The sequence below is a fragment of the Pteronotus mesoamericanus genome, unplaced genomic scaffold (genome assembly GCF_021234165.1).
Source record: "Pteronotus mesoamericanus isolate MK-2021 breed Mesoamerican mustached bat unplaced genomic scaffold, CSHL_Meso_final scaffold_36, whole genome shotgun sequence".
Lineage (NCBI taxonomy): Eukaryota > Metazoa > Chordata > Mammalia > Chiroptera > Mormoopidae > Pteronotus > Pteronotus mesoamericanus.
This window is the reverse complement of record NW_026555313.1, coordinates 24,449,493-24,475,959: the sequence shown is the minus strand read 5'-3', so window position 1 is coordinate 24,475,959 and position 26,467 is coordinate 24,449,493. Positions and strand designations below refer to the sequence as shown.

At 50.7% G+C, this 26,467-nt stretch overlaps 1 protein-coding gene across 1 annotated transcript in view; it reads left to right on the top strand.

Moving 5' to 3' along the window:
- The window catches only part of NECTIN1 (nectin cell adhesion molecule 1), a 63,311-nt gene that overhangs the window by 21,387 nt on the left and 15,457 nt on the right, over positions 1-26,467 (top strand). Inside the window, exons 2-3 of the mRNA XM_054592435.1 lie at positions 25,023-25,373; positions 25,875-26,177. Of these exons, the coding sequence (XP_054448410.1) occupies positions 25,023-25,373; positions 25,875-26,177 (654 nt within the window). The remainder of the gene's footprint in view (positions 1-25,022; positions 25,374-25,874; positions 26,178-26,467) is intronic.

Sequence of the window (26,467 nt, the reverse complement as noted above, 5' to 3'; positions counted from 1 at the left end):
TACCAGCCACACTTAGAGGCAAACTCCTTCCTTATGGCCTGGGCACCTCTTACTCCCTCGCAAGAAATGTTCTTCTCCCAGACAGCCACATGGTTGACATTAGGTTCTTAGCTCAAATGCCCTCTCTCTCAATGTGGCCTTCCTGGCCACCCTTGAACTAAAATTAATTAGTCCTCTATACACACACATACACATCCATGGCCTCCTTCAATTGCGCTTGCCACAGCCTGCTCCATCCCTGACAGTGCCCCTCTTCCTGCAGGAGTTATAGCATCTACAGAGCACTCTCAGCTTGTCCTCCTAGCAACCTCCAAGGTCAAGGTGGTTATCTCTGTTTTACATTTAAGGAAAGTTTAGACAGGCTCAGGACTTGCTGGAGAATTGCACGTGGGAGCAGTAGGCTCTTAGCCAGGGCTGTCCACATTTTCCACAGAAGCTCCCCCTTGGGCTGTGAGTAAAAGAATGTCCAAGCCCTCTACCAGCCTCAGGTTTGATATCCTGGCCTGGGATGCATGCTGCCTCGTCCTGCGAGCTGCTTTCCACCCACAGCCAAGGGCAGTCTGGGTCTTGCCCATGTTCCTACTCATCTGGGTCTCCTACCTCCTGAACATGCACACAGACATAGTTGATCTGTGCCTTCTTCTGCATGTGTCTGCCTGGCTGGAGAGAGCCTCTGGTACTGCCAGGATGTTCTCAGAGTCCCCATGGCCTGCCTTTACCCCAAGGACACGAGTCAGGCCTGCTCTGAGCCCTCACAACACTTAGCTCTCAATGGAAAAGTGAAAGCTAGGAAGACCTGGGGGACCTCTTACTATATGCTCAGGGTTGCCCTCTATCTCCAGAAGCACTTCTCTCACAGTTCTGGGCTCTTTCCCCCTCAAGAAACACTAGAGCAGTCTGGGAAAGATTCAGAGGGAGGGGAGAGAGAGGCCTGCCCTCAGGAGCACTTGCCTGAATGTGATGGCTGCCAGGGAGGAGTAGCTGTATGGCCTAGGGCAAGCCACCAGGGGTGCTTCTTTCACCCCAGATCAATGTCTCTGTATACTAAAGCAGGGTCCCTGAGTGGGGAGCTAATGGAACTCACTGGAGCAGGCTTCCTGGAGGAACAGTGACTGGTCTTGGAGAAAGAGGCATGGATACAGTGGAGGGGACCTGGTGGTGAGCTACCTTGCATTTACATGATCCTTTTGAAACCTCACATGAAACATTGAAGAGGAGAGTTACTTTAACAATAATCCAGGATGATGAATCAAATGTGAGAGTCAGACAGGAAGCAGGTTCGCTATTGTGGGCCAGGAGAGCTTTGGGGAACGAGCACCAGCCTCTGAGGAAGGCATCCTACCTGAGCCACTTGCTGGCCAATTCACCCTCGGGATTCTCTGGCCTCAGTGTCCCATCTGCACACAAGAGGGTTGGACTAGTTGTTCCTATGCTGTCTTCTTGGCCCATCTTGGAACATAGTGTCTGTGCACAGACCAATGACTGTGCTCTACCACTAGGCCAAATACAAGGCACTTGGGGACCAAAAAGGGCACAAGAGAATGAGGCACTGGGATTTCCCAGGTCAAGCTAGCCTCTGAGCTCTGGAGATGTGTGAGTGCCCTTGCTGTAAAACACTTCTTTGTCCCTTTGGCACCCAGCATGAATCCTTTTCTGACTACCTTTGGGCCTCCAGTGTGTGAGATGCAGAGAAGTCAGGAGGGGAAACTTGTGGTTGCAACTGGTACCTCCAACCTGCCTGAGCCCCAGACCCTTTCCACTGAAATGGGTAAACTTTGAGATACCTTGGTTTTCCAGTCATGAGGATGTCTCAGATGAATGAATTCTCAAGTGATGGATCACCTATATGCAGGCCCTGGCAGGGTGCTGGGGCCCAACTTGAGCAGGCAGGTGCCATTCATGTTCTCATGGAGCTTGTGGTCTAGTGAGGGACAGACATCAAACAAGTTATTTTATGCCAAAGGAGGTAGCCTGGTGGGTACATGCGGCAATGAAGTTGAACGCAGCCTAAGGCCTCTGAAGGATATGGGGGCACTGGAGGGAGAGGAAAGAAAAAGGGAAGAGTGCATATGCAGGTGCTGCATCAACAGAAGGCACGGATGCCATTAGGGATCAGGAAGGCATGGTGGCCAGCAGGACCCCAAGATAACATTTACTGAGGACTTCTCCTGCTCCAGGCCCTGATTTCAGTGCTTTGCTTACAGAAATTCACTTAATCTTTCCAACAGCCTACAAGGAAGTTACTACTACTGCTTCATTTTTGTATATGAGGAAACAGATACAGAAAGTCTGAGATCACACAGCTAGCCAGTGGCAGAACTAGGATTTGAACCCAGGAGCCTGGAGCCAAAGCCTCTCTGCTATGCACCCAGAGAGAATGTAGGCTTCAGCAAATACCGCTGAGGGAATAGGACCAGGAGGGAGACAAGTGACAGGGCCACACCCAGCCCAGCCAAAATCAAAAGGAAAGCTTCACTGTCTTGCAGCAGCAGAGCTGGTGTGGCAGTACACAGATACCTCTTCCTGCAGCCCTGTATCAGCTTGGATGGCATCTGACGGTGGCTGACCCTTTCCTGGGCTCTATCAAAAGGCATGGGGAATTGCACTTGCTCTTCAGCAAGAGGGATCAAGATTAAACAGCAGGAAGAATTTCCCAGCTGTCATGACCATATGCTATTAAAACAGGCAGCCAAGGGAGGTAGAGGCCTTCCTGGAGAAGGTCAATGCCTTGGTTGCTCAGAGCTGCAGCAGAGGTGAATGGAAGCATGTTAGGGTTACAGGGATGTCCAACCTTTTGGCATCTCTGAGCCACACTGGAAGAAGGAGAGTTGACTTGGGCCACACATTAAATACATTGTGACATGTAATCACAGAAAAGTCTCATAATATTTTAAGTAAATTTACAATTTTGTGTCGGGCTGCATTCACAGCCACCCTGGGCTGCATGTGGCCTGCGGGCCACAGCTTGGACAGCCCTGGTAGTAGGACCCTTCCTGCTGGGTTGCAGGTTGGCACTGAAGGTAAGATAATATCAGACAAATGGAAGACACCGTCCCATAGAAAGAGGAGACTATCAGCCATCCCCAGGCTGGTCCCACCCTCTTCCTGGGACCCTGTCTGCCCGAGCCCAGACATCAGACTTCAGTAAATTGCATTTTCCCAGAGCTGAGCAGGCTTGTGACAGAATGACTCAACACCAGCTTGCTACAAATGTCGTCCCTGGAGCCAGCAGGCACACAGGGAGATAATTGGGTGTGGTTTGACAGCTTAATGTCTGGGGTTGGCTTCCGGAAGCAGTGGCAGGGTGGAGTGAGTACAGGTAGCCAGCAATGAGAAGGCACCTTGATATGGGCTGAACCTGTCTTCAGACTGACCCACCGCTACCACCTTTCCCTTCCATTTCCCTAGCAGCAGCTTGTTGGGCAGGGGAAAAAAAGCACAGAGAAGGAAATTAGAGCTAGAGAATAAATTAGGCTCTCTCTATTAATTTGTCAGAACTAATTAACATCTCCCCCAGGTTTATTTCCTCTTCAGATACCCCTCTGAGCAGGAGGAAGAGAGGAGACTGGAAGAAGCCAGACTTTGGGCTTCATGATCTCACTCTAGGGACTGCAAGCTGAGAGGGACCCCACAAAGTCATCTTGTGCACTTAACTGAGGTGCCAAGTACCATCATTGATGACATACCTTGGTGTGGAGCCCTAGAAAACCTCTAGCACCAAGACTCAGCTTCTTCACCTCTCTAAGCTTCCACCACTCTGTTGGTGAAACTAAGGTATAGCCTGCCTCATCCAGGGGTGTTGGGAGACTATGAAGCAATAGTTACCTGCCTGGCTCAAAGGCAGCTCTTTGGGACTTGACTTTGGGAGATGGAACTTAAGAAGAGCACTGGAAAGTTCTTAAGAGTTCCTTTATTCTCACAAGGTCATTTTGGTTTGATCCTAATAATAATTTCAGGAGGTGTTAAAAAGCAGTCATTGGTATTCCTATTTCACAGGTGCCAAAAAGGAAGCACAGAGTGATTAAGTCCATACCAAGACCACACAGAGAATTGCTGTAAAGGCAGGACCAAAACTTGGCTGGGCAAGCACTCTGCTTGCTCCTTGGCCTGGGTCAGTCCCACCCTACCCCCATCCATGGGCTCTGCAGAGACCTGCCTCACTGCCAGAGTCTCACTTACTCTAACAGATACCTCACTTCCTGGGTGTGAGTTCAGGTCTCCAGCTGAGAAGCCTCTCCCAGCTACCAAAGTCTGGTTGCTTCTGCAGACAGCCACTTGACCTGGGCAAGAGCCTGGATTCATCGGCTAGAGTTGGTACTTTCCCTTCTGCATACCCCCCACATCCCCACCCCTGCCCCAGAACAGGGCAAACCCTTCCCTTTCAGAGACTCACCAGCTCTGAGAACGCCTTTCCAAGCCAGGCATGAGACAAGCCCTTGAGAATCAGCCACACCTTATTTGTAAGTCTCAGAGGGTTGCAAAATCCAGTGTGTTCTCTCTCCTGCCATGACATGATAGCATCTCAGAAAGTCCATTTCTGCCCACAGGCAGCTCCCAGACCCCTGGGAGCACCTGGAGGCAAAGGCTGCCGACCCCAGCAGAATCTCCCTGATGCCTGAGAGTGCATCGCCTTCTGCACCTGCAGCCTGTTGGGGACTGGCTATAGAGCAGGGACTCCCTGACTGGCCAAGCTCGAGGGAACCTGCAGGAAGCATCAACTGACCAGCTCCTGTAACTTAAAGGAGGAAACCGAGGTCTAGAAAGACAAAGTCTCATGCTTAATTCACTAATTCGTGGCAGCACCAGAGAACCTGAGTATCCCAGGCCCCTTTCATGAAGTGGATGTTGGTGCTTGGTAAATTCATCCATAACAAAATGAATTTGTACATCAGTGGCCCTCAGAGCCAAGAACAGGCTGAGGGGCTGGTGCCAGCCACATAGTGCAACGTCCTGCGAGAGCAGGACATATTCCCAGTGGGGCCAGACCACAGGCCCTCATCCAGGGACAAGGTCATTCCTCCCACCCCACAGGGCATACAGTCCTGTTAGTACATTCAGATCATGAACTGGTAGCATCGGGCACCTCCTCTCCAGCACCACAGTTCTTTTTTTCACAGATTGTCTCATTCAATGTCCCCACAAGCCTGCCAGTGCACCTGTGGTGGTGGTTGTAATTCCTACTGTACAGAGGGGAACAGAGACCCAGACAGGCTCTAGGTTTTCCCATCTTCATGGGCCTACAAAGCAGCCTCCTCATTCCAGGGGCCTTGGAGAGGAGTGGTAAGCCAGTGAGCAGATCTGGGTTTTCATTCTGGCTCTACCATTAACTGACTGTGGCAGTCCCCAGTGCCACTAGGCCTGTTTCCTCAGCTGTCTCCTAATGCCGGCTCTGGGAGATCATGCTGAGGACTTAGGTCTACCCAGTGTCTTTCAAAAGGCCCTATCCCAAGTTTCTGCAACTTTCCATCACACATTTGTGGGTGATGAGGGAGAAGGGAGAGATGTTGGAATAAGGCCCTCCCAGCCATCCTGTGACTCCAGCCAGGCCCATAGGCCCGGCCACACCTGCCCGCCTGAGGTGCCAGAGTGCAGGGATGTGGCAAGCAGCTAGGACAGGGCCTCTGCTCTTCAGGACTCAGGGATGGGCACTAACAGAGCTGGGTGTAGCTGGCCTGGGGTGGCAGGGAGAAGGATGCAGGGAGAGGGAGGAGCTGGCATAGTTGGCATCTGCTGATGGGTGTGGGGAGGAGTCTAGAGTTCCTATGAGGACACTCAGAACTTTCTTAGACTCCCAGAATCAGGGAAGGAGGTTGGTGGAAGTCCCTCAGCTCACATCAAATCTATGGCACTTCTGGTTCTTTTTTTCTGCATCTTTGGGGCTCACATTGAGAATGCGGGTCTGTGCTCACACATGCCCAGGAGGCCAGCTGGTGGAAACTCTTTGCAGGGAGCACAGCCCAGCACTTGATGAAGTTCTGCTTGGTCCCCAGTGCACCTGCTGTAAGACTCCAGAACCAAGGCTGTCAAAAAGGGTGCTGATGTTTGTGTGTCGAGGGGCAGGGGACAATCAAGCTATCTGAGACATATTGTGGAGCCTTGAGGCTACCCGTCCTTCTGCATGAGGGCACAGGGCAGCTTCTAGAATCCAGAAAAATGGTATCCTTGGCCTTTGGGGAGAGCCTGGAGCCCACTTTGGTGTACAGGAAAAGGACTATTCCAGCCTTAAAGGATGATCTCAGCTTGTTGGCTCTGTCCACGACCTCTAAGTACCTAGATACAAGCTCCTACCTCCTAAGCAATTACCCTATGTCACACTAACATGGACATCCATTTTATTGAACCCTTATAGCAACTTTGTGATTAAATACTAAGTCCATTTTACACATGAGAAAATTGAGGTCTGCTGGGACTTAGTGCCATTGAGTGGAACTGGTCAGCCCAGTCTGTCTGCCACGCAAGTTCCTTTCCTACTCGCCCTGTTCTCGCTTCGAGAGGAAGACTTTTCTGATCTCTAACTGATACCTGATCCAACAAGCCTAAGCACACCACAGTGGACAGAGTGTACTTCCATTGCAGCAAGAAGAATTGAAGGCAGACATCAGGAAGAACTCTGCCAGTGAAGGGTGTAGAACATTTTAGCAATTTCCCCGAGAAAATGATAGAATCTCCTATTACAAAGAGCTTGAAAGAAGGGGAATAGATTTATGTAGTCACCTGGGTGGAGTTGTTTGGAGTAAAACCTTGTTAGAGGCAGAGGGTAGTATATTACAGTCCCTCTCTCAAACCTCTGGTTGGGCAGTTCAGAGGCTCAGATCCCCACCTCTGATTGGGAATGACTGCCCTCTGCTGTTGCACCCTGGCCCAGAGGATCAAGCACAGATGTCATCTTTCCAAAGACATACTTCCTTGTCCAAGTGTACTTGGGAGCCCTTGCCACCTGGTGCCTGGGGCAGCATGTCAGGCAGGACAGGGCCTGAGCAGGCATGGTCTCCAGCTACCTGTTTGGGCACCAGTTGGCTCCATGGTGAGAACTCAGCCACTACAAAACCCCAGTCTTTGCTTCCTTTCCCTTTTCTGCTCCCAGAACAGGGCTAGGAAGAGATCTGAACTGGGCAGGTCACCAAGGGCTTCAGCTTCTAATACCCACCCTTATCTATCCTCTGGGGAAATCCATCCTATTTACTTCAGCATATCTGCAGACAGCCAACGAAAGTCAGCCAGAGAATTAGGCACTGTCTGCTTAGAGAGCTGGAATCTGATTTTAGGAGAGGTTCAAATTAAGCAGACAGAAAAACAGAAGGTGGTCTCATTTTGAAAGTGAGTACAGTGTACAGAAGCCAGAATACCAAAGCTCAAGTTCTAGACTCACCACTTTTTAGCTATGCAACTTGGCAAGTTTCTCAGCCACGGAACCTCAGTTTCCTCCTCTCTAAAATGGGAATATCAATACTTGCTCCAAAGAATGGGAATAAAAATGATATAATCCTAAACAGAAGATACGTCCCAGTGCCTGTTAAATAGGAGCTGTTTAATCAATATTGGTAAAAATAAAATAACTTGCTGTTAGAATACTATGAGGCAGAAAGCATAAATGCTGTCCACCAGTATTTATTTTTAGGGATGAGAGAGGCAAAAAGGAGGGGTCTGAGCCTTGTAAGAATTTAGGGACACACTCAATCTATCTAATCACTTTGAAGATGAGTTGCTGTGAAATGCCAACCATTCTGATGGCACTAGGGCTGGATGAAGGGACACAGCAGGGTAGATTGTGTCAAATAAAATGCATATTTTAATTGCTTGAGTTCACATCTCATAAAAGAAAAAAATAATAATGCACAAGCCCTAGCCATCCATGCTCCCCGCCACCTTTTTCTGCCATGAGTCAAGAACCAGTTCCCACCAGTGTTTCTTAGGTTCAAAGCATCTCCCTGCCCTAATCCTTACCTGACTTCCCTTTCCCCTATGTCTTCTTTGGGTGAGAGGCCATAGGGACTGCTCCTCCCCAACCAGCCTCTGACCATGATGGACAGCACCCAGAATTGTCAGGCCTGATGGGAGGCAAGAAGAGGGTTGGGAGATAGGAGATACAGGCAACCACTTCCCCACTCCAAACACACACACCTCTGCCTGCCAGGCTTCCTGTTGGTTGTAGCTCATTGTCGGGGTGAAGTGGTGCTGCTGCCTCACTATTATCAAGCCTCAGCGAGGTTCTGGTCCAGACAATGCAGGCTAGATGTTGTTTCCCACCTTGCCTCTATCCGTTGCCTACAGCCCTGCATCCAGGCCCTGTCTGAGCATGTAGCCAGGGAGGCAAGGACCTTGGACCAAAGATTCTGTGAGCCAACACTGCTTCATTCCAACCCTGGGAACCCACCCTCTTTCCCTTTTCCTGCCAGCCACCGTCCCCATGTCCTCTGAGCTGGCACAGACCTCCCAGCCCCCTGCCTGTTCCTCTCTGTTCTCCCCTTCACTCCCCACCCCCCAGCCCTGACTCACTTCCCACTCAAGCTGTTCTTTGGGACATGTCAGGACAGGGTGCCTGGGTTCTCGTCCTGCAGGCTCTGGTCTGCCTGCTCTCAGTGGGGGTGGGGCACGTGGGAGTATTTGCTCTGACCTGCTTCTTCAGGCTTCCCTCCCTCATCTACCTCCACCCCACAGGGCAAGCAGGGGTGAACTCCAGAGCACCTCCTGATTACATCCACTAGGGGCCCAACCTGGGGCTGCTGGGGCCAAGTGTGGGACAATGGGGCAAAGGGGTGCTTCCCATTTTCCCTTGATCTAGGCCAGTCTGAGTCTCTGAGCGCTAGGCTTGGGGCACCAACCTGCCCTCCAAAGACTCCTAAGCCGGAAGGCTTCACTCAGCCACTGTCTGTTTCTGCCCCACCTCTTCTTTGTCTCTTTGGGACCAGGAAAGTAAAAGAAGGTCAAGAGATTTAGATTCCCTCCTTGGATTTTTAGTTAATTTTTTGTATAACCTCAAGTAAGTCACCTCACCCTTCTCGGCCTCAACATCTACAAAATGGGCAGCGCCATCCTCTAGATCATTCCAGGGTAAATGGGGCTAGACAAACAATGATGGATTAGCCCTGGCAGACTGGACTAGATAGCAAAGGAAGGAGGGGTCTCCCACCTCCCACTGGGGACTGGAATCAGGTACATGTCCTACATAGGGGGCATCTCAGCCATTTTCTTATAGAGAAATCATCCCCTTTTACAAATAACCTTGGCATTCTCCAGGGAGTCTGTTCTTCCTTTGATCATGAGCTTCCTAAGAAGTCTTGGTTAAAAACATCAGTGATTGGAGAAGTCAACAGAGTCCCATGTCCCTGAGTCTATTCTCTGAGAGTTGACAGTGTAGTCTAGCTCCAGGTTCATTGAGCAAATATGAATCAAGGGCCTTTCATGTGCCATGTCTGGGACTTCAGAGAAAACATGTCTCCTGGCACAACCCAGCACCGTGTGCTCAAGGGGAGCTGGTGCTGTGAGAATTGAGCACAGAACTGGTGACAGTGTGAGACCTGGATGTTGAATGAGGGTAGGAGTTTTCCACAGGGGTTGCTGTGGTGGATGGGGACATGGGAGGGACATGAGAAGCTGGAACAGACTGTGAAGGCTGATTAGTAGTTTAGATTTAACCCAAGGCAGTAGAGAGCTTATGTGATAAGATCTGATTTGTAGTCTAACCCACTTATTTAGTAGCATGGCTTGGACAGACCATTTTCCCATCTGAGGTTCAGTTCCCCAGAATTAACTGCAGGACCTCTCTTGGAGGATTTTTATGAGAACGAAATGAGATTCAGTGCCTAACAATACCTCTTAGATTGTAAGTATGACTATTAGAGGTATGCTGTTTTTGGTGTTATCAATGCCAGGGTACTAGATAAGAAGCCGTGGGAGCCTAAACTCCTAGTTGATCTGCAATGAGGATCAGGAGATCAAGGAAGCTATATTCTAGAAAGTCAGAGGAAGGAGAGTCAAACAGATATAATGAGGTGACTGATGTGATTGGGCCCTGGGGAGGATGAAGGTTAGGGAGCAGCTATAAAGAGAAAGGGACCTGCAGAGTGAGATGCCTGTTTGGCAGCTGAACACATGATTTTGAGGCCCTCAACATGGAGGCATCATCAAGGCCATGGGGGAAATGTGGCCCCACCCTAAAATGGACCAAATATTCACCCCCAGGCAGCCAGTCCTCTCTCTCCTCCTTATCTGATATTTATACTCCTCCCCATCACTTCAGAAGAAGACTAATAGGTATGAGCCAAGCAGGAAAGATATAGGAGGTATTTGAGAGATGTCTCATCTAGCCCTTTCAGTATGACCACAGGAGAGAGATCCACATTAGAGGGAGTGTGGAGGTGGTGGCCTTCCACTACCTTCCAACCACCCTTTCTTTCTACACCTGGCTGCCTCCTGGCTTGATGAGCTATTTGCTTATCTACTGACCCAGAGGATGGGCCTCTGTAGCCACAACAAAAGAAACCACTCAGAAATGATTTCTATGGACTGGTGTCTGTCTGAGAACATTCCCCAGGTGCTCTCTTGTCCATTATCACATAATTGAGTCAACAGCAGGCTAATGTCACAGGATCCCACTCCTGTTCTCCCAGGGTCCTGCTCTACCATCTACTCCTTCCCAATTCCCACCAACTTCATGGCAGCCTTGGATGTGTTGCTTTTCTCTGCACCTTCTTCTCCTAAGCTATGACTGGGATAGCTGAAAGGTTCTCAGCCTAGCCTTCCTCCCACCCCAAGCTATTTCTGGGTTTCACTGTGCGTTCTCTGTCCCTTTAACTTTCCTATCTATTTATACATAAAATTCGCTCACAACATATCAGTTTTCCAATAGAATCATTAATTACCCCAGTAATTAAACCCAATTAGCATTTGTAGGAGCCTTTCTGAGCTAGGAGCCATTAGCCAGGGTGAAAACAAGCGGGAGTCAGGGAAAGAAAACTCAGTTCCCAGCGTTTACAATGAAAGGAGACAGCACTGCAAAGCCAAGGGCCCCAATTAAAGCTGGGGCCTCACTCATTAAGCTAATTTGACCTGCTATCCCAGCAGCCTCTGGTGAGAAGCCTGCTGGCAGAGCTGGCTGAGAGGTGTGTCAGAGCACCCTGCTCACCTTGGGGGCAGGGCCAAGGCCAAAGTACCCACTCCAGACCTTCAGGTCTTATTCTGGAAGAGTCGGGGTGAAGAGTCTCTGCAGGTTTTTCATTAGCCTCTGCTGTCCTCTTCCTGGGCTTCAGGGCAGCTAATAACCAAGAGTGGGTGTGACGGGGCTGGACTGGGGGTAGGAGATGGTACATACCAGATGAGAGAGGAAGTATGAAAAATGACAAGGAAAAGAATAACAGAACCTCACATCTCTGGGGCCTTAGGAAAGGACAGAGTTTGGCAGTCACTTACCTCTCTGGGCCAGAGGGGAGGGGATTCCCCTCAAGGGATGCTCCTGAAGATTGAAATATATGCAAATAACTGATACAGCATAGGTGCTTAATCAATGGTAGCCCTCATTAACCCTTTGCAGTTTCCATAAGTGCCTAGGCATACCTGCTCTTTCCAGCCACATAACCCCAGAGGGGAAGATGTGAGCATCAGCATTTCACCGGTGGAGTGACACTGGCAAATTGGGGAAGATGCATAGCCAGAATGGCAGCATGGAAATCAAGTTTCCTAAATCCTGGATCAGGAGGGAAAGGGAGCAAGGGAAAAATGTACTTGGAGTGCCCAGTAATGTTCCCTTGGCGCGGGACTGCCCTGGGCCCAGCCACCCCTGTAGTCCTGCATGTAGTCCTGCAGGAGTGGGATGGGGGTCTCAGCCTCACCCAGAGCCAGGATGTGAGGGGATGGGGAGGGGTTGGGGTGGGGTTGGTCTGCTCTCTTACAAAGGACCCTTCCTGGCTCTATCACCATGGCTGCCAACAGGCAAGGGTCCATGTATGGTGTGCACCCTCACCACAATTCTGGGGCCTGGTAGGTGTGTGCCAGGCACTGACCTCCCCACAGGAGAAGAGAGAGGCCATGGACAACTGGTATAGTGGCAAAGAGCATAGCCTTTGGAGCCGGCTGCCTCGTGTCCAGTCAGCTTCACATACTGTGTGACCTCGGACAGGTTGCTTGACCTCTCTGTTTCCTCATCTCCAAGATGGAGACGGTAATGGTGCTGAAGCTCCTGGAGTTGTGAGGATTAACTGAGTAAATATATTTAAATATTCATATTTGGACCTGGCACAGGTAAGCTCTTGCCATCCTTTAGCAGGGGCCAGCAGGGAACGTCATCTTTCCTTCCTTCCTTTCTTTCTTAGGAAGGGAGAGGGACATGTGAAGGCCCTGGCTTCTGCTGCTAAGGGGACCAGCCTGATCCTGGGGTGGTTGAAGGAGGCAGGCAACACCCTTCTCAGACTTGGAAGAACATGGAGATCTGCTCTTCTCCCCAGCTCTTCCCCCCTACAGACACCCCCGCCACTGGCCACTCTAGGGCTTTCAGAGGCCACTCTGGGCAGTGTGGTAGGCAGGGCAAGGAGGGCCAGGGACACAGGGATGGAATGGAAAGGAGGGAAGCAGGTGGCCCTAGAGGCTGGGCTGCATCCCTGCAGCTGGGCACTGTGCCCTGCTGCCTACGTGCTTGCTGTTTCTGCAAGACAGGACAAGAAGCAGGTCCTGGCATGCCAGGCCCCTACCCAGTGACTCCTGAAACCCCAACAAGTTTGAGCTGGAAGCAGGCCTGGGCGAGGCTCCTGACAGATTCATGTTGGGCAGAGGGATGGCGGGGAGGAGGGGGCGGGGAGGTTGGGAAAGACCCCATACTGGAAACTCTGACCCTGCCAGTGATGGGAAACTGGGAGAGAGGGGGCAGGGCTGGGGAAGTGACTTGGGGCTTGGGGTTTTCACTTCCTATCTCTTGGGTCCTCTCAACCCACATGCTTCTGCCCAGTGGGGCAGAAAGAAAACAGACTGTTACAACGGCAGGGACTTGCTTCTCTCAGCATTTTGCCAAGAAGAGGGTGATGATCTCAGTGCTGCTCAGATAGGGAGAGGGGAAGGGAGGGGCAGGAAGGGAAGATGGCAGCTCGGCGCTGGGAGCGTAGCAAGGCCAGGCAGGAGGTGTCTCAGGAGACCCCAGAACCATGGAGGTCACTCTGTACAAGATGCTCTCTCACTCTTCCTCGCCCCAGCAAATGAGATGGCTGATCTCAGCCCATTTTACAGGTGAAAAGGCTGGGTTTCAGAGAGGTTGTAGGACTTGTTTCTGGGTCTTAGCACTAGTAAATGCTGAAGCTGAAATTATCAGCAGGACAGACTAGAATGCTTGTGCCCTGTTCAACCTCCTAGGTGCTAGGGGGAGGGACAGCCCAAGGGAGGGCTTTCCAGGGACTAGATGTGTTCACAAGGCCCTGCTATGGGGTGGCATGGAGTGGGAGCAGGAGAACATGGGAAGCCTATTGCCCCCAGTCAAGTAGCGCCTACCCCGCAGGGGCAGCCTTCAAGGTCAGCTAGCCTCTCCCAGAAACACAATGAGAGACCCCTTTGAAGACCCACCTCCTCTGACCATCCCAAGGGGGAGGACTGTTAGGTAGAAAGAAAACTGAGCCATGACTGCCTTCCTTCTGAGTGCCACCAAGCTAAAGCTGAGTTCAGACCTGGCACTGAGATTAGATCTGAAATGATAGCTGCACATGGACCTTCAACCTAGTGGTTAAAACCAGGAAGACATTAGCTTTAGGATTAAGGCCATAATCCATATCTTGTGGTCTAGTGGGGTTAGTACTGGGGTTTACACTGGTGCTTGCGGAGGATGCTTTTCAGGGTTAACATTGGGGTGTGTCCAGAAAGGTTGAAGAGTTTGTGGGATCCACCACCTGTTGCTTATATTTGGAAGAGAAATATTTATTTTTCACTTGTGCCTTGAACTGGGCAGAGGATTCGTAGGTAGGGGTGGTAGCCAAGCCAAAGCAGGTTGAGTGTGGGGGTGTGTAAGGAGATGGGTTCTGAATGTGATGGAAGACCATTGAAAGACTTTCCCTTTCCTTTTCCCTAAGTTCAACTCACCTCCGTCTCATCTTGTGATCCATTTCACCCCAGGCCCCACTCAAATGCTACGAACATATCAATCTGAATTTTAGAGGCATCAGAAGTCCTCTCCTTTGTGGGGGTTGGGTTCTCACATCAGCCAAGGGACAATGAGGACTAAGGGTTTGCCTCCTCCTCTGCACCCCAGCAGGCCTGAGGCCCTGATCTTCTGGACCCTGGGGAAACTCCTGTCCTGGCCCACTTTCAGCACCCCCACTAGAGACTCTTTAGATAAGGCTCTTGGGGCAGCACCAGCTGAGGAAAGCCAAAGAGAAAATGTAACCCCAAGCCTTTGCCAGTTCCCTGTTTCTTGCCTCTTCCTCTAGTCTGCTTGCTCTACGCTGCCCATTGAAGAGGTTTAATACTGCCCAGAGTGCATAAAGACTGCTACCCTCTCACATGAAGTCCAGGATCAGGGCTCATAGAGTTGAAAGGAAGGCTTTTGGGGAATGGAACAGCCCTAAACTAGGAGGTGTGGAAAGGGAGGCTGAACCGCTGGACTCTGGGACCAGGTTGAGGCAACTAAGACATTGCGTGAGAGGCTTCACCCAGGAGAGACTGTATCGCTGTACCCTTTCCCAGCACCTCATGAGTCCACAGCCAGAGGAGGTCCCCTCTAAAGGCCCCAGAGCAGCCTACTGCACTGCCCCTGGCCAAGTCTGGTTCAGTTCTTGCATCATGTGTATGTACAGTGAGGGATTCAGGAAAGACCCAGTTCTTCCACCCTGCCTGGCAATCTTATATCCAACTCAGCCTTGGGCTGCAGTTTGACTATGGTGTCACTCATCAGGTCCAAACCAGTGAGTCCTCTCCAGAACCAAAACAGCAGTTTTGGTGCCTGCAGCAGGCACCTTCTCCTTATGCTGCTTCAGAAGCAGAAAAAGGAAGGAGATTGCCTTAGACCCTAATCATTGACCCCACTTCTCTGTCCATGAATCCAGGGTCACCACAGTACTGTGGTTCTAAAGCATCTTCACGGAGGTCACTGAATTTCAGCACTTGGAATTGGTGAGACCAGGGCCTTCCTGGCGGGTGGAGGTCAAGAGACGGTCTCTGCCACCCCATCACAGTACTGCTCCAGAGACTCTCAACAGCACACCAGCAGTGCAGTCAAGCACTTGGGCCTACCACTTTGTTGAACGATGTGGACATGGTGTCCTCAGCTATAGAGTTGCCTTCTCTTCATTGTCTCATCCACAGCAGTGCCCCAGCCCACACCCTGAAGCCTGCACAGTCCCTCCCAGTCCAGCCGTAGAGTCCCTCCTGGCAAGAAGAATTCTGACCAGCAGGCCCTTCCTAGGAGGAGCCCCCATATAGAGGAGGCTGAGGCTTGGACAAAGGTACTAGGAGCAACAAATACCAGCCTAGGGTGGGACAGGAGCAAGGGCTGGTGCTGTAGGGTTCGAATGCCACAGGGAGGGGCTGGTATGTGTGTGAGGCTGGAACCTGCAGTCTGCCACCTGTGTTAAAAGGAAAGTGAGGAGATCCAGGCCTGGGGTGAGAAGAGCAAATGCAAAACTTAATGACTTTAATATGAAAGAATTTGCCACTAATTAAGCACAAACACTCCACTAATGCAGAGAACATGTGTCATGGCTTTCACTTAACCAGGAACCAAATGAGGTAAAAATCCTTCCAAAATGATGGTAGTTTACCAGCTGAAGGAAGATGCTGTCTGACCTCATTTCTGCTCTTAGAAACACAGCTCACTCACCTTCACAGCCTTCTGCCTTCCAGCCACAGTTCCACTTTGTGTCTCCCTCTCTGTCTCTTCCCCTGCTCCCCTTTCCCCATGCTCTGCTTTCTCTGAGGACATGCATGCCATTCCATACCCACATAAACAGCAGTCAGTCCAAACTCCCCAGGTCCTCCTGTCCTCTGCACTTGTCTTCCCCCAACACACACCTCACTGCCCTCCTCCTACAGAGCTCAGAGCAGGCCCTCCAGGCAGGAAGGCCTGCACCTGTGACCTGAAACCACCTCTAAACCCTCTTCCCCTCACAGTGCAGCCCAACCTCACTCCCCATTGCCCTCCTGTACCCAGCTTGCTCATGTCTTCCCCAAACATCCATTATGCACTTCAACATCCTGCCTGAGATTCATCCTCTTCCTCTGGACCAAGGGTCATAACTGGAGACACTTTTCCCCTCCAGGGAACATTTGACAATGTCTAGAAACATTTTTGGTTGTCACAGCTGAGGAAGGGTGCTATTGGCATGGAGTAAGCAGAGGCCAGTGATGCTGCTACACATCCCACAATGCATAGGACAGCGCAACAAGAATTATCTAGCCCAGATAGCAACAGTTCCAAAGCTGAGGACCTCTGCTCTGGGAAAGTAGCCTTGAGACACACCAGGGACTTGCTCAAGATCACAGAGTGCAGGTTGAGCCAAGATGGAGATCAGCTTACCTGATTCCTAGGCACCTTCTTTCCCCATGACTATAATAATAACAATATACAGCCACTCATGTAGCATAACTGTGTGCCAAGTACCATGTGAAGAGCTTATATGAATTATCTCATTTAATCCTCATACTAACCATAATTGACCCCATATTATATATAAGAAAACTGAGGCACAGGGAAATTGAAGCTTGTTCAGTAACCCAGCTAATAAGTAGCAGGTACAAGCCCTGGTCTGTTTAAATCAAATTCAGTGCTCATGGATGAATTATTTTATTCACCACCACCATATTCCTCTTAACCCCTTCCCTATTAGTTTTCCATCCAACCTTCTCCTCTTAATGAGCTTTCCCTGAAGCAGGTACCATAAACTCACCTGTCCGCCCTCCTGTCCTGCACAGACCCAACGCCCCTCCCACCACCCTCCACTGTCATGCAGGCAGATGCCTGGAACTGGACAGGAATTTGGTGGAGCTGGGCACTGGAGTGGTTCAACAGACCTGTCCTGGTAAGAGGTAGATAGATTAGAAGACCTCAACTTCCAAACAGGTGAACATCAGCACAGAACCCACAGGGCTGGAGAGGCCTTGGGAATTCTTTCTCTGCTTTCTCTGCAGCCTCTCCCACCACTACACAGGCCTTCCAAAGGGGTTGCTTCCTATAGTCTCCAAAATGTGTCATTAAAAACACACCCTTGCTAAGGGGAATCCAGGCTTCCATGTGTGTCTATGTGAGAAGATATTGTCCGCTGCTGCTGAGGTGGAGAGGGTTGGCCTCAGTTACAGAGACAGGACCTGTCTGAACCCTGGCGTAAGAGCAAGGTCATTCCAGGTCTTCTGGACTTAAATAGCCAAGCCAGGAGAAACCCATGCTATGTTAGGAGGGATAGGGAGCCAGGTAGCACGCAGGCTGCTCAGGGCTAAGACCTTGGGAGCAAAGCCTCAGAGCTACAGCTTGCTTGGGGTGAGAATATTTTTCATCAATGGTCTGGAGTGAGGAAGGAGGTGGGGCTGGGTGCTAGAAACTGGGGCAGAGGAGAGAGGAAAAGAATCAAGAAGTGGCAAGTAGAAAATGAGTGTAGCATATGGGCAGTGGCAAGGGGGGACAGGCAAGAGGTCAGGCAAACCTAAACCTTTTTGTGGTATAGCTTCCTGGTTGCAATCAGGATTCCGGCCCTGGCTTGCTTCCCTCCCATGCCGATTCAAGACTTTACCTTCTGTCTCTGTCATCCTACCCGACCTGCCCACACCATGCTATGACCTCCTGCATAGGCCAAACTTCTTGGTTAATACGCAATTTCCAGGAAGCGTCAGTCAGACCTGAGAAATGGTTAACCCTGGCCCGGGACCCCAACTGTCTCACAGTCTTCTCCACCAACCACTTAGGGCCCCCCTATGCTTACTATATGCCAGGCACTACGTTAAAGTCCTGGCCTTTCCCCTCAGTAGGAAAAAAGCTATGACTGATGTATAGGGCCCTCAGAATGCAGGAACACCTAACTCATGGGAGGAGGGTGAGGTTCCAGGAAGGTAAAAAATTGAGGCTAAGGTCATTCAAGACAGATGAAGAGGACTGGGGGCAGGTGACAGGGAATGTGTTTTCACATTTAGTTATGGCATTGTTCCACTTGGCAGGAGAAAGAGAGCAGGGACAGGAGGTGGCTGGAGGCTGGGATACCCTAGGTGAGGATCAGAGCCCAAAGGACTTTACTTTGAACTTGATCCTGAGGGCTGCAGGAAGCCATGGAAGAATTTTGAATAGAGAATCATTTCTATTTTATAGATTGGAGAATGGGTTAGAGCAGAGAACCTGTACATTTGCAGGTATGTACATTTGGCATTATACTGCAGTAAACTAGGTAAGAGATGATTGTGGCCTGCACCAGAGGTATGGGGAGGAGGGCACAGGGTGGGAGGGATGAGATGGTGCGTGCTAAGGGTCAAAGGAAAGGGACTGAGATTGACTTAACTGGGGTAGAATCTCAGTCCAGGAATGTTGAGAAAATAAGAAAATGAGTCTCTGCTAGGGGCAGAAGGGCTGAGCTGCTGGGAAGGGGCTTGAGAGGAGTCTGGATTGTGGCCAATGAAGAAGGAGAACAAAGATGAATTCAAAAGCATTTACGAGCTAGCATCATCTGCACTTAGTTACTGTGTGGCTGTGGAAGAGCCCTGTGTACCCCAGTTCTGCCATTGGGCAGTATACAGAGGTAGAGCAGCCACTTGGTAAAGAAGTTCCAGAGGCTGATCCAGGGGAGGTACAGAGCCAGGGCAGAGAGAGCTGAACAGTTGACATGCAAAGTATAGTCCCCCGGGGTCATAGGGTCCAACACTTTCATTTTACAGAAAAGGCAACTGAGGCCAAAGAGGGAAAAATTTCCATGCCTAAGTCCACAGAGAAGAAAATGACCAAGTAGTGGGGACCAGAGCTCATGTCTCCCAGTGTTCAGTAGGTATCCTTCTTCACCACCTGTCCAAGAAAACGTGGCAGGTTCAGGTTAGGCAGCCCAGAAAGAACCAAGAGGTGGAGCCTGAAGGCTAGAAATGGAAAGGGGTGGAGCCAAGAGGCTCCCTTCGAGAGGTGTGAGGTAGAATTAGGCTGCTCAGGATCAGCCCTGTCCTGGGCCTCAGGGATGGGGTAGCCAGCATGAAACAGACCTGTAGGAGAGCAGTCCGGGTGTCCCTGACCACTTGCTCCTCAGTGAGAGAAGGCAAAACCCAGCCCCCCTGATTCATCCCTGTCCCCCAACCTGTCCTGCCAGGTTTCAGAGAGAGATAGAACTTGCCAGAGCAGCCCCCACTGCCACCACCACCCTGGGGCTTCCGTGCTGCCAGGGAGCAGGGCCGGCCCAGCCTGTCTGGAAGATGCTGGACTCCCACTCTGACTCTTTCTTGGGGCTTTTCCCAGGCTGCCGCACCCCTTCCTCTCCCACGCACTGTGCTTACCCGCCTAAGGCACCAGGCGCCAGTCCCACAGCCCATCATTAACTAGCTCCATGTGGGGATTTGGAGTTGGGGGTGTTGGCCAAGAGGAAAACATCGTCAGTTTCTGGGACCCCAACTGAGGGGCAGAGGTGCCTGGGTTTGGATAGTAGCAATTAGCCCCTGACTGTGGGTTTGTGGGATGTTATCACCTCTACTGGTAAGGTGGAGTGGAAGGGATTCAAGGCCCCAGGATACCTGGAGTCATCTAGTGGTTGTCCAGAGAGAGTACCCCAGGGTGCGCTCCAACCAAGCAAAGCCCTGGACTGCAGGAGGCAAGGGAAGCAGTCCCACTGGGCTAGCAGTGGCACAGGACAGGAGCACACAGCCCATACTTGGCCCTCATGCCCCAGCCCCATTGTGGGACAAGAACTGGGTCAGCTGCTGCCTATTTCTTCACTCTGACCTGGGTCACATTAGATGCCATCCTGGGTGCAAAGGGGAGGCTGGAGATGCAGTCTGGTCACTTGGGGAGCTACCTGATAATGAGGAGAATGCCTGGGGTGTAGAGATGAGACAGGGCAAGTTCAAAGGACTTTAGTTAGAGCCCTGCTCATGTGGATCTTGATGGAAGAACAGTTGGATTCCAGTGACACTGACTGGCAAAACGTTCCCAGAAGAGTGGATCTAGAAAGGTGATTCCCTCCTCACTCTTTTCCTCATTGGCCAGTTCTAGGAATTGACATTTGTGAAGAAGCTGCACTGGGAGGAGGGACCTTTAGGTCTCTGTGTTTTCAGCTGGAGGGTCCCTGCTTTGGGTGAGTCATTTGCACTTACCACTTAGCTGGTTTCTCACTTGATATCCTCTTCCCTTCTGCCAGTTTGCAGCGGGTAGGGAGGGGGGTTAGTGGTCATGTAGCATCCTTGGAAAGCCCTAGAGATGGATGCCATGCCAAAGGATTTTGATTTCAGAGATGCCCTTGTTGGGGAGTCCAGTGCCCCTCCCCCAATGTACTTCCACTTTTCTCCAAGCCGGGCCTGCCACTTATGCCCACCCAACTGAAGGCACCCAGGAAGAGTCTCAGAAAAGGAGTGAGGGGCAGAAGGAGTGGTCCACACCAGAAATCCCTGAGCCCCCCACCTTGCCTTGGCCCGCCCTTCCATCCACCCACGGCAGGCCTAGCAGTCTGCTTGGCCAGGAGGAGAGGCCTGAGGTTTCAAAGAGTGGGAAGGGAAACCGCTCAGGGTGACTATGGGAAACAGAGCTCCGCCCCCCACACTCTGGGCTGCACCCCACTGCGTGGGAACTCCATGGCCCGAGCCTGGGATTAGCTCCATGGTAGGCAGGGCAGGTGGGCAGGGCCTTGGGGAGCAGGTTTCTTGGCCACAACTGAAGAGCCTTTGTGTTTTATTGCTGAGCTCAGGTTTTTGGAGGTCCACAGTATCTCAGGGAGCCAGCCTAATGCCTGCCCTGTTGGCTCAGCACTTCCGGGAAGCCATGAAAGTAGCTCAAACTGCCCAACCCGTGTTCTGGTGGGAAAACTGAGGCACTGTGCACAGGCCTCCAAGGCCTGAGTCCCAGATCCTGGAGCTCTCATGGTGGTTAAGGAGAATAAAAGTAATGTTTAAGGTCAGGAAATGAAGAGACTCATTCTTTGATATCCCTAGGATGCAAGAACCCCCTCTGCCGAGGGCACAGGTTCGATGGATCTCTCCACCCTTCACTCCCCATCTCTCTGGCTCCTTCCTGCCCTGAACATAGCAGCCTCTTGCAGGTATCCCCCAACCTGGGCTCTCAAAAGTCCCTGTTTCTGCCCCACCTCCTGACATTCAATCACTGGAAATCAGCTGGCGCTCCATCACTGGCCCACAAGCACTGGCTTCAGTATTGTAACTAGTATTTGTGCTTTTTCTCCAAAGGAATGATGGAGGCACTGAAATTACATTCCAGAAGGGATATCATCCAGAATGAGGTCCTGGGGTGTTAGATTAAGAAGTTGAGTGCTTTTATGGCAGGGTGGGAAGAACACTAAGCTGAGTGCCACCGTTGTATGTCTCTGAGCAAGTGACCCAACCCCTCTGGACCCTGGTCTCTACAAAATGATGGATTGTGTGGTCCACTGAACTCATAGACTGTATTTTACTCATCCCATTCCCACATCTGGGACAGCCTCTGCTCCTCATGTAAGAAGGAGCCTGTGGGCAAGGAAACATGGTACCTTCTGTGGACCAGCCCTGACTGCTTGGAGAACCAGGGAAAGTCAACAGGGTCCTCTCTACTCTCTGAACCCTGCCAGTGTCAGCTTCACATGATCAACTCAACACAAAGCAAGCCTTCTCTTTCCCTCCCCCACAGGGGCTTACAATCTGTTGGGAGACAGAGGGTAACACAACAGGAAACACTAGACACACATGCCAAGAAACAAAAAGTAACAGGGTACAGATTCATGTTACATGTGGTTGGGGTATAAATATAGATGTCAGCTAAGTAGGAACGAATGAGAGTCAGGAAGGGCTTCCCTGAAGAGGGGTCCTAGAAGTACCCAGTATAGTGCATAGTACTGGGTAGGTGCTCAAAATATATTTGTTGAATGAAGTTACAGAAAGGGAAGCCTACTGCTTCATAGAGGAGAGATGACTGTGATGATGGTGATAGTGATGATGATGACAATGATGGCTATGACAATAGTGGTAGTGGCGATGATGATGATGACGATGGCAATGATGGTGGTGATGATGACAGGAACTAACATTATTGAGCATTGAATATTTGCTAAGTGCTGTTTCTCTAAGTTTCACACGTACTCACTCATTTAATCCTTACAACAATTTTATGGGGTATGTGTTGTTATCTTCATTTTACAGATGTGCAAATTGAGGCACAGAAAGGTTAGGTCATTTGCCCAAGGTTTCACAGCTCGCAAGTGGCAGAGAGAGAATGCAAAGCCACATTATTTGGTTCTTCACAACCTCACCATACTGCCTGACAGGAGTAGTGACTGAACAGCCCTTTAGAAGGTAGAGGCAGCTTTGGCATCAGTTTTCTGGTTGTCAGAGCCAGAGTGGCTGTTGGAGAGGCTTGGACCACCATGGAGAGGGGCTGTGATGGTAGTGATAACGATGATCTTCATCAGTCATCATTCCCCAAGGGGCCTCCCTCAATTCCCACCCCCTTCTCCCAGGCTTCCAGATGAGGCTTACTGGCCACCTCTTTTTGCATAGAAGACAACTCTGTTTCTGCACTCCTGCCCCCATCAGCCCTTTCTCTCACTTTTCAGTTCTGAGTCCTGTTCCTTCAATGACTAGCATTCTCGCAGTTCCTGTCAGAATCACCAGGGGTCTACCTCCCTCTCTGAAAGCCTCCCAATCTGCCCAATGTAAAAAAATGAATGACATTCCCCCTGACCCTGCATCATTGGACCAAGACAGGAATCCCCAAGCCAGAAGCTTGGATTCTGGATTCCTAAGCACAGAGGGTAGAGGAGTGAGTAAGGGAGGGTCTTTAAACCTACTCAGTTTCTTCTCAGCCTCTCCCAGTTCTGTAACTCTTGGTTAGGGCCACTGAGATTGGAGAGTTAAGAACGCTTTGTTGGTCATGGAGGAGGAAAATAGGGCTCAGAGTGGGGAGTGCATGGCCAGGTTCCTTTGGTGAGCTCAAGACAGACCAGCTAAGAACCCAGCCCTCCTCAATTCCTGGTGTGTGCTCCCTCCTCAGACTCTCACCAGCCTGCAGTGCATCTGCTCAGGGATATGTCAGACCACACAGCCTAGTCAGTCAGTGGACAGCTGCAGGGTGTGATTATGGTTACCCCAGGGGACCCTGGAAGAGCTGTGTAGATGTGAGGAAGTGTGGAGAAGGGGAAGTAATCAGGGAATCTTTCAGAGCATTGCAAGGGCCCTGCTTGGAGGGACCAAAGAGATACTTATTCAGCAAGCATTTCATGAATACTTATGGTGTGTCAGGCACAGGAAATACTGCAGTGACCTAGAGAGAACTGTCCTGTACCCTTTTAAGGGGAGGAGTCAGGGGCAGCCTACTTCACTGACCATGGGCTTTGGAGCCCTCAGAGGTGCCCTGATCCCATGTCCCCACCATGCAGAGGCAAGGGCGAGCTACAGGCTCCTACTCTTGAACCCCAGACTCCCCTGGGGAGCCATTTAGGCCATTCCTTTGCATCTGGGCTGGTACAGGGCCTGGCATTGATATTATTGATGGCACTCCATAAATTGACTAAGTGAAGTAAGGATGCTAGGACATGATGTGTACAAATGGCCAGAAAGAGCTGAAGCTACCTATTAGAGAAGATGGCTGCACCAAGCTAAGTGGGCTTAGCCAAGTACAGGGTTAAGGAAGCTCATACAAAAGCCATTCTAGGTGGGAAAAAACAGCTGGTGGGGAGACCATAGGGAATATATTTATTCAATTCCACTGATCACTCCTTCCTCCTTGCAAATCTCTACTCTCACAGCTTCCATTGTGATGTGTAAATATTTTTAAAACAAATATTTACTGAGCACCTACTGTGTGCCAGGTGCTGGGCTGGGCACTGAGGATACAGAGATGTCAGAGACACAGACCCTGCTCTGGACCAGACTGAACTGGTGGAGGAGTCAGGTGTGAACATCCAAATACAAAGGCAGAAAAGAGCTTCGTTGGAAGTGGTTGGGTTAATACAGCTGGATCAGGGAAGATTCCAAGAGTAGGTGGCCTGAGTAGATTATGCACCAGTGGAGGAAGGGTAGAGCTTTCTAGGGAACTGTGTGAATAAGAGTCAGGAAGTAATGCATCTATCAGCTCTGCGCTTCTTGGTGGCTGAGACTGAAGTGCTCCTTAATATGGTTCAAGTGCTGATAAATGGAAGGAGGGTGAGAGGGAAACACAGAAACCTGGCATGTTCTCAGTGTAGTGCCTACGTCTTTCTTCCTGGCTGGGTAAGAGGGGCCAGTGCAGCTCAAGGGACAGGACTTAGCTGTGAGGGAGAAGAGAGCAACAGTGGTTCAGTGACAGCCACTGTGGGCCCTTGTGCTTCCCAAGTGTTTTCTGCCTCCTGATACAGTTTCTCATCCATCATATCATTTGGTTCTTCTAGCAACCCTGTGAGGTAGGGACCACTAGATTATCTGCCCCATTTGTTGGAAGAGACAACGAGGCCCAGGAAAGTGAAGCAGCAGGGTGGCTCCTCGGCTGGGGTTGTGCTCAAAGGCAGCACATTCCACCCTCTTATTAAAAACGAAGTAAACACATACTTAATGCCATGCAGGAACACTGATGGTATACTACCAGGTGAAAGGCAGCATATGGAACAATATGTAGAGTATGGTTCTGATTTTGTGTAAAAAAAATAATAATCAAATATGTGATTGCACAGATACAGAGGTAAAAGTAAAAGAATATTTCCTACAAGATTATCAGTGATATTTCTGAGTGGTGGGATCATGGGTTATTGTCATTTTCTTCTCATTATTTTCCAGTATTGCCCAGAGTGTTTTTATAACAAGCAATTATCCTTTTTATAATCAGAATAAAAAGAACAATAACTTCTAGAAAATACAAGACCAGTGCCCAGGTAGTTTGAATGGGAGTTTGTGCCTGTTGCTTACCTTTCCCTGCCATCTCCCTTGACCAGGTGCCCACACCCAGGTGGTCCAGGTGAACGACTCCATGTATGGTTTCATCGGCACAGATGTGGTGCTGCACTGCAGCTTCACCAACCCACTGCCTGGTGTGAAGATCACGCAGGTCACATGGCAGAAGGCCACCAATGGCTCCAAGCAGAATGTGGCCATCTACAACCCAGCCATGGGCGTCTCCGTGTTGGCTCCCTACCGTGAGCGTGTGGAGTTCCTGAGGCCCTCCTTCATTGATGGCACCATCCGCCTCTCCCGCCTGGAGCTGGAGGATGAGGGTGTCTATATCTGCGAGTTTGCCACCTTCCCTGCTGGCAATCGAGAGAGCCAGCTTAATCTCACTGTCATGGGTAAGCTGGCCCAACCCTGCCCTCCCCGCTTGTTCAGAGGCCTGTGGCCTGGGGGGTTGGCCATCCTCAGTGTGTGTTTCAGTGGCCCAGACATTCTCCTTCTGTTGGCATGCTTCCAAAGCTCCAGCATGGCACCTCAAGTCCTTCTGGCCAGGCTGTCCCATGGTTCACTAGGGATTAGGGGCAGGGCCTTACCTGTGCACAGAGCTGAGGCTCAGTATTAAGATTGTAGTTCCACTATGGGGCAATCCATGGGTGGCCAGGAGGCATGCTGAAGCATTAAACACCATGGTAAAGAAAAGAGCTGCTTGAGTCGTTTGCCTTGATCATGACAAGACTCCAAGAAGTCCTGTACTTGCAAATAGCAGAGCAGGAGGCTAGGCATTGTGAAGTTCCTGAGAGAAGTGCTGGGAGGGGCTTTGGTGAAGCGCAGCTGACAGGTAGTACAGTCAATCTCATGGATCTCTCTGATATTCCATGGCTCTCTCTGGTGTCCCACAGCCAAACCCACCAACTGGATAGAGGGTACCCAGGCAGTACTTCGAGCCAAGAAGGGTCATGATGATAAGGTCCTGGTGGCCACCTGCACCTCAGCCAATGGGAAGCCACCCAGTGTACTGTCCTGGGAAACACGGTTGAAGGGCGAGGCAGAGTACCAGGAGATCCGGAACCCCAATGGCACAGTGACTGTCATCAGCCGCTACCGCCTGGTGCCCAACCGGGAAGCCCACCAGCAGTCCCTGGCCTGCATAGTCAACTACCACATGGACCGCTTCCAGGAAAGCATCACCGTCAATGTGCAGTGTGAGCAGGGGCCAGATGCAGGCGGGTGGACCTCCTGGGCTGGACACCACTATCACTCCCCACTTCCACACCCTTACCCATCCTCCCTTCTCCTTTGCTTCTTGTTTCCTGTCACTCTCCCACCCCATTTCTTCCTCACCCACTCTATCCTTCCTTCTCCCTTCTTTTTCCTCTGTCTCCCTTCCCCCATCACCTCCTTTGCTCATCCTTTCTCTCCTTCCTTGTTCCCCTTGCTGCTTCTGTGATCTTCACCAACCCTCTCTCTCTTCCCCTCTTCTAGCTGTTTCCAT